This window comes from Dasypus novemcinctus, chromosome 9, assembly GCF_030445035.2.
Source record: "Dasypus novemcinctus isolate mDasNov1 chromosome 9, mDasNov1.1.hap2, whole genome shotgun sequence".
Taxonomy (NCBI): Eukaryota; Metazoa; Chordata; class Mammalia; order Cingulata; family Dasypodidae; genus Dasypus; species Dasypus novemcinctus.
Window position 1 is genome coordinate 32,717,731 of NC_080681.1, and position 14,126 is coordinate 32,731,856.

General features: G+C 33.8%; 1 protein-coding gene across 5 annotated transcripts in view; it reads right to left on the reverse strand.

Annotated features, from left to right (window-relative positions):
* Positions 1-614: 614 nt before the first annotated feature.
* Positions 615-14,126, reverse strand: part of CCDC18 (coiled-coil domain containing 18) — a 112,514-nt gene continuing 99,002 nt past the window's right edge. For 4 of the 5 annotated variants that reach the window (XM_012526693.4, XM_012526691.4, XM_004462310.5 and 1 more), the window contains 3 exons: positions 11,559-11,759; positions 7,541-7,996; positions 615-831 (listed from right to left, as the gene is read on the reverse strand). In XM_012526693.4, the coding sequence (XP_012382147.1) occupies positions 817-831; positions 7,541-7,996; positions 11,559-11,759 (672 nt within the window). In that variant the 3' untranslated portion in view covers positions 615-816. The remainder of the gene's footprint in view (positions 832-7,540; positions 7,997-11,558; positions 11,760-14,126) is intronic. The other variant, XM_023589920.3, reaches the window with a different exon arrangement.

The window sequence follows — 14,126 nt, forward strand, 5'->3', positions numbered from 1 at the left end:
CATGGGAGGTACGCGGTTCAAACCCCGGGCCTCCTTGACCCGTGTGGAGCTGGCCCACGTGCAGTGCTGATGCGCTCAAGGAGTGCCGAGCCATGCACAGGAGTCCCCCGCGTAGAGGAGCCCCACACGCAAGAAGTGCGCTCCGTAAGGAGAGCCACCCAGTGCAAAGGAAAGTGCAGCCTGCCCAGGAATGGTGCCACACACAGGGAGAGCTGACACAACAAGATGATGCAACAAAAGGAAACACAGATTCCCATGCTGTTGACAACAACAGAAGTGGACAAAGAAGAAGACACAGCAAAAAGACACAGAGAACAGACAACCGGGGTGGGGGGAGGGGGGAGGGGAGAGAAATAAATAAATCTTTAAAAAAATTTATAAATATATAAATATGTGCTTAGAACAGTGTCTGTAGTATTTCATTCAAAAATGATCTATTATTAACATAGGTATGAAAGTGGGCTGAACGGCCTCTAAATTCTTATAATTTTTAAATTTAAGTATTATTAGAAAAATAAGCCAGTAATATGATAGTCTCGTTGAAAATATAAATTACTCAATGTACTTATTACACATTTAACAATGATATTTAGATAAAAACAAAGACAACGCAGTAAAATTTAAACCAAAAATAATAAATTTTTACTAAAAATATAATTTCGCTTTAGAACAGTTTTCTTTAAAAAGATTGAAATATAAAATTTATTCAAAAGCAATAAAATAGCAGCCTCTATGAAGTATGAGCTACATATAATTAAGTAAACACAGCATGGTACCCAAAATTCCAGTTTTCATCACATCAACATCTTCTTTTAATTACAAATTTTCTCCCTGGAACAATGCAAAATAATGGATTACTATTCTTATATTAATTTAGCATTAAAAGTCCATTATAATAAGAGTACAATACAAAGCAAGAGTGAAAAACATGAGTCAGAAGGCATCATGTTGAATGAAATAAGCCAGACACAAGTGGACAAATACTGTATGAGCTCACTTATATGAAAGAACTAGAATATTTAAATTCATAGAGACAAAAAGTGGATTACAGATTATCAGGAGCATGGGTAAGGAGAGGGAAAATGGGGAGTTATTGGGTATAGATTTTAGGATGATGGAAAAGTTTTGGAGAAGGATGGTGGTGATGGTAGCACAACACTGTGAATATAATTAACATCACTGAGCTGTATATTTGAAGGCAGTTAAAATGGGAAATTTTAGGTTGTATATATGTTAATACAATAAAAATTTTTAAAAAACCATAGAATATATAACACAAAGAATGAACCCTAAAGTAAACTATAAACTTTAGTTAATAATATAATTCTAATAATAGTGGTTCATCAATTGTAACAAATGTAACAAACTAATACTAAACGTTAATAAGGAAAACTGTGTGTGTGTGCATGGGGGAATGGTGTTAATAGGAACTCTGTATTTTCTGCATAATTCTGCTGTAAACCTACAACTGCTCTAAAAAATTAAATTCAATTAAAAAAAAATACTACACAAACAGCAAACCCTAAGTTAAACCATGGATTTTAATAGTACAATTATAAAAATGTGCTATCATCAATTGTAACAAATGTTCTATGCCAATTCAAAGTGTTGGTGGTAGATGGTATATGGGAATCCTGTATTTTATGCATGTTTGTTCTGTAAAGGCACAACTTCTCTAGTAAAGAAAAAAAGGAAAAGATTAGCCAGCATACACACATATTCCTGCACATATAATAAAACTTGTGGTATCCTAAATAAATAAATAATTTTTAAAAGAAAATCAACAATGGACAACATTTGTATAAAAAATACTATGTGCACAAGGGAGACAAGATGGGGCATGGAGGAAATGTAAAATTAAGCTGATTTTAAAACCAGGAAAAGGGGTCATTAAAAAATCAAGATATTTAGAACACACTTTGGTGTCACATTATGGTCCAATTGAAGGCACAGTAATGAAGAAGGGTGAAATGAGAAAAGTCAATGAAAAAGACAAAAGAGTAGAATGCACAGAATGAACAGAAGAAATGTTCATACATAGAAACAGCATGACATAGAAAGGTAGAAAAACAGAAAGGCCCAGGAGATTCTAAAATGTGGTAAAATCCTCTTTTCATATCTTGGTCTTTATTGGAGCTGTAAGTTTGAAAATGTTATTGTGTCTCTAGATATTCACTTGTAGTCCTTCACCTTGTGCTTTTTTGTCTTTTGTTTTTCCCCTATCTTTGTTTTCCCTAAACCTGATTTTCTCATTTCTTATTTTCATCTCATTGCATGGTATATAGGCCATACTCTGTAAGCTACCTACAGATCCTTTTTGGAAACAAGACGGGTATAAAGAATACTCCTTATAACTTCCTAATAAACTGGGTTAGCTAATTAATCTCAGTATTGATAGCACTTCTGCTGCTCTAATCCAAAACAGGAGTTTTTACCTGAAGACTGTGAACTCCCTGAAACTGTACTCACAATTGTGTATAATGTGTAATTTTTTTGTGGGTTCTGAAGCTTTTGTCTGAAATTCTGAAAGCAGAATTGTTAAAAACTAGGTTTAGAAGTTTTACTGGAGTGGGACTGCCAGCATGGTTAACCATTAGGAAAATGAGTATTTGGGCTGCAATCAAGAGAAAGGGAGTCAACACTTAATACCTCCTTATACTAATTCCTACCTTCTTTCTGCTGTACCAGTCATTACTAAGACCACACTATTTAGAGCAGGTCTGAGTTAAGGCCAACTCCCTAAGCACACATGCAATAATGTCTTTCCCTCAGCCTTTCCATTGCTTAAAATAAAGAGCTTAAGGATCCTTTTACACAAAGCAGTGATGAGTTAAATGCTATCTATACTCAGCCGACTGGTTTTACACTTGATAGAAGTGAAACTCTTACACCATGATATGGAAACACATATAATAGCTGATGATACCTTCAAACCAAACTTTTAAACTTTTGTCCCCATGTCAAAAGAAATGATTTTGTTAACAGCGCAGATTAAATTTGAACATGGCAGATAAAGACAAGTATAAAAAATTTCTACTAAAGTGAAGTGCATCTCTAAGAGAATTAGGGGCATGATAGGGCAAAAATGCTGTGATGCTTCCCTAACCTTGGTGCCCTAAGCTCATGCTTATTTGGCTTAATGGTTAATCCAGGGCTACTCTGCAGCCTTTGCATAAACAGGCATGAAAAGGAGTGAGCAAGCAACTGGGTAAGTGTCAGACACACTTTATCCCCCATCAGATAAATTATCTTTGAGATTGTTTGGTATACTGGGTTTCTTTTTAACAGTTCATTTACGCTACAACAATTTTCTTTGCTTAAGATTTTAAACATTCTGCTTTTAAATCAGACCGATGCAATGTCATACGTAAGGGCTAACTAAAATAAGCTGAGGACTGAAACTAGCATACAGATCAAGGGTCTACACCCCAATTTAAAATACCTCTTAAGCCAAACTTTACAAAGTGAAACACACTTATTGAAGTAAGGTACATGTACATGGCCATGAAAACAAAACCATAGCAAGCCAAAGTTTCATTCAACAGGAGCATTTCTAGCTCTGAATTTTCTCACCTTCCATCAAAAAAAAACAAAAACAAAACATACACACACACAAAACAGTAAAATTAGAGAAGGAAAAAACAGAAGTCCTATAGAAAATGCAAAGGAAACATGTTTTCCGTTATGCTTCCCTTTAATATTAAGGTGTTATATGCATGTAGCAGCCATCAGAAAACTAAAGAAAACCCCACATGAACATATGTCAAGCATGGATTCCAGAAATGACAAAAATGGAGGACTGAATGAAGTTTCGAGCAAACCAAAGAGCCAGTCCCTTCTATCTAAGACAAAATCCAACTAACACAGGTAATACAGTTGAGGTTTATGAACCACATAAAGTCATGAATATTAACTGTGGTTAATATATTTAAAACTCAGGAGAGGATCTCTAGCAATCAACAAAATTATACATGTACAGAATTTAACTTTGGCTGGATTTTCTTAAGAATGGGCTATATTTTTTGCATATTTTTTATTGGGCATTGAACGTCTATGATAATAGAATAAATAAAAGGCCCTGAAATAGTCAAATGTATCTATCTCTTCCAATAATCTACAGAGTAAGAAATCATTCTGTCAGTTGTCTAGTAACTTTCAAGTCCTACCCTCTTAATCCCTAATTGACTCATCAGTTGCAAAACAAAATGATCACAATTAGCACTGAAGAAAATATAAACACAATTATGTAAATAATATAGCACAGTGGTGAAGAGCAGAGATTAAATTACCTCATCTGTATAGTGGTAATAATAATAGTATCCACTGCAATGGTAAAACTATTAGGTATTACTATATTATTTTATCAAAAAAAAAAGCTTTTGTACAGCTTTGATATCAAGGGTTATTTGAATAGAACAGTGATTCTTAAAAGGGCAGTATGTTCCCCAGGGAACATCATGGAAATCTGTGAGGGTATATTTTGGTTGTCACTATGACGGGGAGTAGGGGATACCATTTTACTGGCATAAACTAGGCAGGGACAAATGATGTCCTGTATTTTTCAGGCCTGTTCCACACAACAAAGAACTCTCTGCCTGGGAATTCTACTAGGTTTTTCTAGTCCACTTATACTTTCCTACTCTCCAAGATAACTATTTCATATACCTTCCCTATTCTTAAACCTCGAATACCTTGTCTTAGCTGATAATATTGCTTCATATGTCACTAAAAAGGCAATTCAATAAAGAAATTCCACTCTCACCACTAAACCTTTCACTCCATATGTTTCTGTATCATGTATTCTGCCTTCCTTGTACTACAATGGATGAACTGCCCCTGTTTCTATCCAGCTCCTTCTCCACTGGATCCTACCTTCTTAAACCTACCTTAAGTATTTTTTTAAAAACAAATCAATTTTATTGACATATATTAATAAAGCAAACAATTCATTCAAAGTGTATAATCAATGGTATGTGCATTCATCATCTCAGTCATCATTACCAGCATTTTTGTTATTTCAATAATAATAATAAAGAAAATTCTTCACCCCTTGATCTCTCTATGCTTCTCTTGTTGTACATAGCTGCTATTTCTAGCTATTCTTGCACAATTATTTATTTAAGCAGTTTTATTGAGATATATTCATATACCATATGATCTATCCAAAGTATATCATCAATGGCTTTTAGTATAATCACAATGTTGTGCAATCATCACAATACATTAAGGATTTTATTCCTTCTACTTTCTCCCCTGCATTATCAGTTTCCTTCTCTATTGGATCGTTTCCATCAGCATATAAATGTTCTACTTCTTATTCTAAAAAAAAACCAAAGCAACAACAAAAATCCTCCCTTGATATCACATCCTCTTCCTTATTGTAGCAGACTATTCTTTTTCAAGAAATCAAAGTTAATTAAAAACTCTTTAAGGCATAATGGGGGGAAAAAGATATTCAACAACTCTATTTGGCAGAGATGATCAAGCAGCTAAAAGACTGAAGTTGAAAAAAATTAGATGGTTTCATTTTTGCCAATTACAATAAAGACCATTTTGAGCTTAATTTAGAAATTTAAAAATAAGATTGCCTTGTTTATTATATTATCTGCATTTTCTGCTACACACTTGAATTTCAAAATTTTTACCAATAAGAATATTATTATATTAAGATCATTATTTCCTATAAAGAGCAAATGAACCTCTTTTTATTGTAAGGGAGAATATGGAGAAATGAAAAGAGGCCCCAGTTATCTTTGTTTTGAATCCATTCTAAAACGATTTCTGAAAAAGTTTTTAGGTCTCTAACTCTATCTTAACGTGTTTGAAAATGAGGCAAATGACCATTTGAAAAAAGTTGGCATTCCCTAGAAGAGATTCTTTATTTCCATATGCAAACTAGAGATTAAAAATGTTTATAACAATGCTGAGTGTCTGAAAGGTGTGTATAGTAGGGATAAAGTTGCCTATTCAGTACCATATTCTCCAGTGAATGAGATATTATGAGCCATTGTAGAAGTCTACAACCAAAGAAAGGTTACCGTAACTATTTTTACTTCTGTTTGATTTCCAGGGAATATAGAAACAATTAATTCTGCACTGCCTGTAACATTTTCCAGTATTCTAAAGTTCGAAATAATTTCCAAGCATAAGGTAGAACATAGTTATTTAATCAAATATAGAAATTATATTTAATCAAATATAGCTGGCTATTTTAACAATGGTTAACATTCAAAACTAAACTTTTAACTCTACTTGTGTGGGGCTAAAGTATTCCAAATGCACAAAGTACTTTTTTGTACTTTCAATATTTTTGTATATCAAAATTATACTAAGATTAAAAGCAGTATCTTGGTTATATAATTAAAGCCTGAATTTTGGACAAAATACAGTCAAGGATTAAATAGAGTGTGAGGAGCAAAGTGAAAAAGATAATCAGGTAGGAATAAGAGGAGGACCAGAAAAACAGAAAGACGTAAAAGTCAAGAGAAAAATTTCAAGGAGGAAATGGGTACTGTCAAAAAAGCTCTATAAACCGAGGAGAAAGATGCTATTAAATTTGTTGATAAGGAATCATTTGTGACTTTCAAAAGAACATTTCACTAAATTTAATATTCAAGAGCCAAATTTAGTAAATTATAGAGTAGGAAGGGTAGTAACAAGTAACTACCTTTTAAAATATCTGAAATAGGCACGCATTTAAAATATCTGAAAATGAAAGCCGGAAGATGCTGAAGAAGTCAACTAAATGAGGAAGCAGAGTAGCAAAATGGGAGTGTTAAAAGCCTGAAAGTACATGTTCAAGAGGTTACCTCTATAAAGAGAAAAGGGATACACCTTTCTCTGAAAGAGAAAGGAAGAAAGAAAGGGACAATGAATACAGACTAAAGAAATATTTTAGGGAAGAAGGTAGAAAAATGAGTGACTTGGCTTTATTCTTGATTTTTTAAAAATGGCTAATCAGTAAATCAACTTTCTAAAGGTCAGTGATATAAAACTGTAATCTATTCTAATGCCCAGCGCCCAAGTTATGACAAAGTTATAAAAAAAATTCAGCTTAGAACCTACTTTCTCTGATCCTCCCTTTACGTATTTCTGCTTCATTTTCACTCCACTTCCTACTCTGTCTCCCTGTGCCTCTCCCTTCCCCTACTATTATCTAATATCTGCACCTAGAAATGCATATTTTTACTATTAGTTTTATTTAATGGATAAATTTAAAAGTCTTCCTTTTTCAGATATTAGTGCTTTTCTCAGAAAAATATTGTCTCTTTTCTATGCATTTTTGGTCCTTGCTTTTAAAGTTTAGACATTTTGCTTTCCTACTTAACAGTTGCCTACTGTTAAAGAACAGTGCTTTTTCTATATTCCTTTTCAACACTTATTTTATATATCTACTCTTGGATCTAAGACAAACATAACCAGGATTTTTATGACATGGTATTTTAACATACGAATTTCATTTAAACATACGAATTTGTCTCCAAGTAATAAAATAATGTTCATTAGAAACAAATTATAACTTCTAACACGAAATACATACCTGAGTTAAATGAGCACCTGTTTGTATAGAGGACATTTTTAGTAGTCTCACTTCTTTGTTTATGTATTTTAGCATTCCACTAAGAGTACTAAAGTCATTACTCTCAGAACTATCATCTACATTATATATAAGTGCGTCAGACTGATTATAAGTCAGGGACTTCTGGCTTTCTTCTAATGTTGAAGGCTGTTTTAATTGCATTTTCCTTAAATCCTGTAATAATTCCTCAGAAAGATCTTCATCATCATTAGTTTTGAAACTTAGGTCACTTGCACTAATAGAGCGACGTAGTTTTCCACACTTGAAAAAAGATGTGGGAAAATACTTAGTAAATTTTGGATCTTGAATGTTGGTTATAATTTCTGTTGGTGGTGTTAACGGGGCTGGTAGAAAGTTGATGTCTTCTGCCCTTTCATGTCCAGAAATTTTGGCCTGTAACCTGGTTAATTCTGATTCCTATAGAAAAATTGGTATACAGTAGATACTCAATACATATTTGATATATAAATAAGGTAATTATAAAACCACAGACTCTTACAAGTCACCTAAATTAACCTTCTCCCTGTACAGGAATTCTTTCTACAATATTCTTGAGAGAGTTTTTTCCCAAGCTCTGCTTAAACACTACTATTTAAGACAGCTTCTGAGACAATTACATATATTCCTTTGAAATTGAAAACATACTAAGGAATTCCATGAAAATGAGATTTTCCTTATGATATTTTTCTTTTTTAGTATTAATGACAATATCAATTTTTATTAAGACTGAAATCTTACATCTAAAAATTTCCCGAAAGTAAAGATGTTCACTACATCTTTTGTTAATCTAACATGCTCACATACAGAAAACAACTCCCTTTGAAATTTCTAGTAAGAAATAAATGTATATTAGTTACTCTGCTTTACATGTTCTCATTAGACGAAAATATTACACTAGAATTTTTTTGACGAAAATGCTGTAAGAAATTGATCATTAATAATTAAAAAATCAATCCTTATTACATAAACTTATCACTTCTATTATTTTTCCATCTCCTTCATTTGATCTTCTGATCAAAGTTTGGGATCCTAGAAATGAGACTGCATTCTCTGAGAAACCATAAAAACTCAGAAATGAAGACATGAAATTTTATTATAAAAGCTAAATAATCAAGTGTGGGGGAGTAGATGTAGCTCAAACGGTTGAGTGCCTGCTTCCCACATGGGAAGTCCCAGGTTGGGTCCCTGGTGCCTCCTAAAAACAAAAACAGTAAGCAAACAAATGAAAAAACCAACTCAGGGGAGACAATGTGGGTTAGTGGTTGAGTGATGGCTTCCCACATAGGAGGTCCAGGGCTTAATCCCTGGTCCCAGTACCTCAAAAAAAGTATAGTAGTTTCCTGTTCAAATACACTCCTTTGTTCTTATAGGATCCCTAAGATATTTCTAAATTAGTCACTTTTGATCTGATAGTATCTACTCTTAAGTTTGTCTTCTAAAAATACTGAGTTTTTAGGAAAAGTTTTAACCAAAGTGTGCATTACAAAATGAAAGCTTTTTTAAAAAATATTTATTTATTTATTTCTCTCCCCTTCTTCCCCCCGCCCCCCGGTCGCCCCACCCCGGTTGTCTGTTCTCTGTGTCTATTTGCTGCGTCTTCTTTGTCTGCTTCTGTTGTTGTCAGCGGCATGGGAATCTGTGTTTCTTTTTGTTGCGTCATCTTGCTGTGTCAGCTCTCCTTTGTGGGCAGCACCATTCCTGGCAGGCTGCACTTTCTTTCCCACTGGGTGGCTCTCCTTATGGGGCACACTCCTCGAGCGTGGGGCTCCCCTATGCAGGGACACCCCTGTGTAGCACGGCACTCCTTGTATGCATCAGCACTGCGCATGGGCTAGCTCCACACGGGTCAAGGAGGTCCAGGGTTTGAACCGCGGACCTCCCATGGGGTAACGGACGCCCCAACCACTGGGCCAAGTCTGTTTCCTCAAAATGAAAGCTTAACATGTATATTTCAGACTTTCTATGTCTTTATACTATTTTACCTAGATATACTTTATAAGTGGCCAGAATACCATTTTTTTGGTAGTAAATCTTGCATTCACATTTTTATAATCAGTTAATTAGAATGGCTATAAAGTTGACACAGTATGGGTTTATGTGTAGCTGGAGTTTTTTATCCTTGTGTCTTATCTACCCATGACTGAGAAATGTGATGTATCAGATAAATAGGATTCCACTTAACTTACAGTTTCACACGATATGTTTACAATGAAATGTATTATGCTGAATATTATAAATGTAATTCGAATTTTTCTTAAGACTCAAGGAAGGTCACTGTTGTGATCATGATTGTATTGTGCCATAATATAGTAATGTCTTCAGGGGTTTAGGAAAATAGTCTTAGCTTTGTCCTCGCTCCAGTTACCCTCAAACATTATAGCACTAGTTGGGAGATGAGAGGAAACGAGCTAAAAAAGATCAGTTCTCCTGTACCTCATTGTTGTTTCTGTTCTCAGTTACTGCTGCTATTAATAGAACTGATTTAACTTATTTATAGCTAATTTTAAGTGTTAGGGTTATGCTTGTCTGCTCTTCCATTTACTTTTCTTCTCTCTTTACCTTCTTGCCTCTTCTTCAGTCTAGATTTTAGTAAGTTGGGGTTGACTTTCAGAGCTACTGTCAGTAACAAGGGATTTCAATTTTCTGACTGGTATGTTAGCTAACATGTTACATGTTCTATGATTCCGGATCTTTGGTTCATTTCCGAAATTCAGCCAATTTTTTGAGAATTTCCAAAATATTAGAACTTTAAACAGAAAAGCTGATAGGTGCAATCCAATTGCATTTTTTCTCATTGGTAATATCTAGCAAGTGAGTGGAGATAACTACTTGACAAAGGATACAATGTAGAATCTCAATATTTTAGGGTGAGTTCTTCACAATGAAACTTTGTAATTTTGTATAAATGCTGTAAATCCACTAAACACTAGATACATTGATGTTTCCATAAAAAAGTGTTTAACCTAAACATAATTTTAGATTATACCTGTTTAGCTTTCCTCTACTATGAATCAACTATATAATAAAAGGAATCCAAGTGCCCAGTTTAGTGACTAGAAATATTTCTGAGGTATTTGGTTGAGTTTTTTGCTTTTCATTAGCCTCAATTCTGATATAAAATCAATTATTGCTTCATAGCTGTTACTGGGTTTATTTGTTCTTTTTTAAGGTCTTGGCTGACAATTTTTACCAAAAATATATATTGGCAGTTTTGAATCAATGTTAAATTGTTTTTCTGTTGTTTTTAAGGTACAAGGACAGGGGACTGAATCCAGGAACTTGTATGCGGGAGGTCGGGATTCAACCACCAAGCCACATTGGCAACCTTGAGTTGGCTCCCTCATCCATTTGCTAGTTGGTTTTGCTCGTTGTTTGCTTGTTGTTTTACTTGTTTTGCTCATTGTTTTTGTGTTTGTTAGTTGTTTGGTTGTTTCATTCTTTAGGAAGCACCAGGAAGCAGAGACTTCCCTTGTGGGAGGTGAGTGCTCAACTGCTTGAGCCACAGTGTTCAATTTTTAATCTCTATGTATCAGTACTGCCATTAAGTCCAAATTCTAGAGAAAACTGACATGATCAATGGTGTAAATAAGTAGCAACAGGTTATATGAAAAATGTTGTCTATATCCAAATCTAGTAAAAAAAATTTGAACATAATTGTGCCATTTCTACTTTTATGATTTTTAAAGGAACTTTACTGATTTGAAAAATGTGTCAACTTTTTAGGTATATCAAGTATAACACTTTCAAGAGTAACCATAATGATGAATTTGTATTCGAATATTTTCAAATTATTAGTCTTGTGGTAATATGATAAAAATTTAATAATTCCCAAATTCACTGCCTTCTAAATGGAATGCTTTTTATTCAAACAGTTCAACATCTGGTCACATAGCCTTCCACAAAATTCAAGGACAGGAAAAATAAGACATAAATTTACTTTTTCATTATATGCTTCATGTATTCATAAATGTTCACTTACTTTAATAAGTAATGCTTCATTTGTAGCATTAATTACTTCATTTCTGTCTTGGACTTGTTGATGCAAATTGCTTACAGTGTCTTGAGCTTCTTCTAATTCCAGTTTTGCCTTATCTAACTGTTCATTTAGTTGTTGAACAGAAGTCTTTTGAGAGTCAGCAGAAATCTTCCACTTTGCATGGTTCTCTTGGTGTGAAATCATCTGTATAGCCCCAAAATTGGAAAAGGGAAAGAAAAAAAAATAGGGTGGAGTTGGTTTTAACAACATCCTCACACTTTCCACTTCTCACTTCTTAAAAGAAAGTAAATTTTGTTTATATTTATAAACATCTCATTTTTCAACAAATAAAATACACCAAAAAAACAGGGAGAAGGAATCCATACTCCTAAATTTACTAAAGAAATGTTAACCAAATGCAGTGGATTCTATCTGGATCCTGATTTAAACCAATTATATAGACATTTTTGAGGCAACAGGGAAAAAAATCTAACAATAACTGGGTATTGGAATTACTGTCAATTTTTTAGGTATGTAATGGTATTGTGGTTATGTTTTTAAAAAATAGCCCTTATCTTTTAGAGATACTTATTAAAATATTTACAGATGAAACAATGATATCTGGGATTTTCAAAATATTATGTGGATATGGGGGGAGGGGAAGGAGGAGGAAGGGAAGTGAGGTTAAAGATATGGTGACCATACATACCAGTTTTCCTAGGAATATTGGGGGTTTATGACTGGTGTCTTGATGTAATTATTAATAGCACCCCTTTTCATTCTCAAAAGTATTTCCTTTTAGTTGATAGATAAATATGGTCACTGTGCTTATAGATGAAATCAAGTTGGCCATGAGTTGATAATTATTGAAATTAAGTAATAGAGGAGAATTTCCACTATTCTCTCTACTTTTTGAGATATGTTTAAAATTTTCCACAATAAAAAATTTTTAAAAATCTTATTCTCATCCAGAAAAGTATGGAGTTTTACAGTTAATGCTAAGTAAATTCTGTAACAGTTCTGAAATCTGTATTTAAAAAAATATATATACTGTTAAAAATTACTAATCCCCTTTCCTAAATACCATTTAAATACCATATTCTCTCAGTTTTAAATTCAACCAATGTATATATTTCAAAAATAAATCTGTCAACTACCAAACAGGAAAATATATTTTTATATCATACAACATATAAAATAGCAGTATAAAATACTAATCAGGACACTAGAACCAATTTTTACAATTATTTTATACACCATCTGTTTATAAATTATTTCAGGTGGCTTACAAAAACAAAAATAAAAAATTGGATAATTATAGATACAATCTGAATAGGAATCATATAATAAAAGTGTAATGAGTAGTTATTGTCAAATACTTTACTAATGATGGTCACTCAGTTGAATAGCTAATGTCAATTAAATAATCGCACTGAGTCCAACAGCATTCATATTTGTCTCTAAACACCAAGGGTTGCAAAATCTCTTGGCCTGAGAATTGGATTCAGATCGCAAATGTATTTTGTTTGGTAGTAACGATATTTTCAAGTAAATCTGAATCTAAATGTACATAAGCAGGACATGGACACCACAAGCCCCTTTGAAAGGGATTTAGTACAAATACACTTGCAACCTTTGTCATATAGAAAAATGCTTTATTAGAACTAAATTTGAGTAGTAATTTATTTAGATCTTATTCAAAGATTTTGGATATTTTCAAATATTTTTATTTTTTTTCAAGATTTATTTCTTTATCCCTTCACCCCCACACCCCACTGTTTTGCACTTGCTGTCTGCTCTCTATGTCCATTCGTTGTGCGTTCTTATGTGTCTGCTTGTCTTCTCTTTAGGTAGCATCAGGCACTGATCCTGGGACCTTCAGGAGTGGCAGAGAGGCACTCAATCTTTGTGCCACCTCAGCTCCCTGGTCTGCTGCATCTCTTATTGTCTCTCCTCTGTGTTTTTTTTTTGTTGCATCATCTTGCTGCGCCAGCTCTCTGTGTGGACCAACGCTCCTGCATGGGCCAGCATGCCATGTGGGACAGCACTCTGTGTGGAGCAGCACTCTGATTGGGCCAGCTCTCCACGTGGGCCAGCTTGCCTTCACCAGGAGGCCCTGGGAATTGAACCCTGGACCTCCTATATGGTAGACAGGGGCCCAATCACTTGAGCCACATCTGTTTCCCTTCAAATGTAGTTTTTAATATGACAGAAATGCTATTCTAATTAATAATAATGTCCATTTCTATAAAGGTTGAGAGAATACTGATAGATTTTAAAATAAGCAAAGTATCAAGTTCTAATTATTGCCTCTCTCTCTAACTTAATATCAGAACAAATGGCAATTACAAAGAACTAAAAATGCATATTACATGCACATCACATGGCGTCTCAGTTATTAAATATCTCCAGTTAGTTTTTGGCAAGAGCTATTTTATAGTTAATGAAAATGATGTGCGAGGATCAATCTAGGAACTTGACATATAGTATTCAACTAATCCTTACCATAGTCTTATGAGATGGATACTATTATTATACTTATTTTAGACAAAGCATAAATAACTTGCCTAA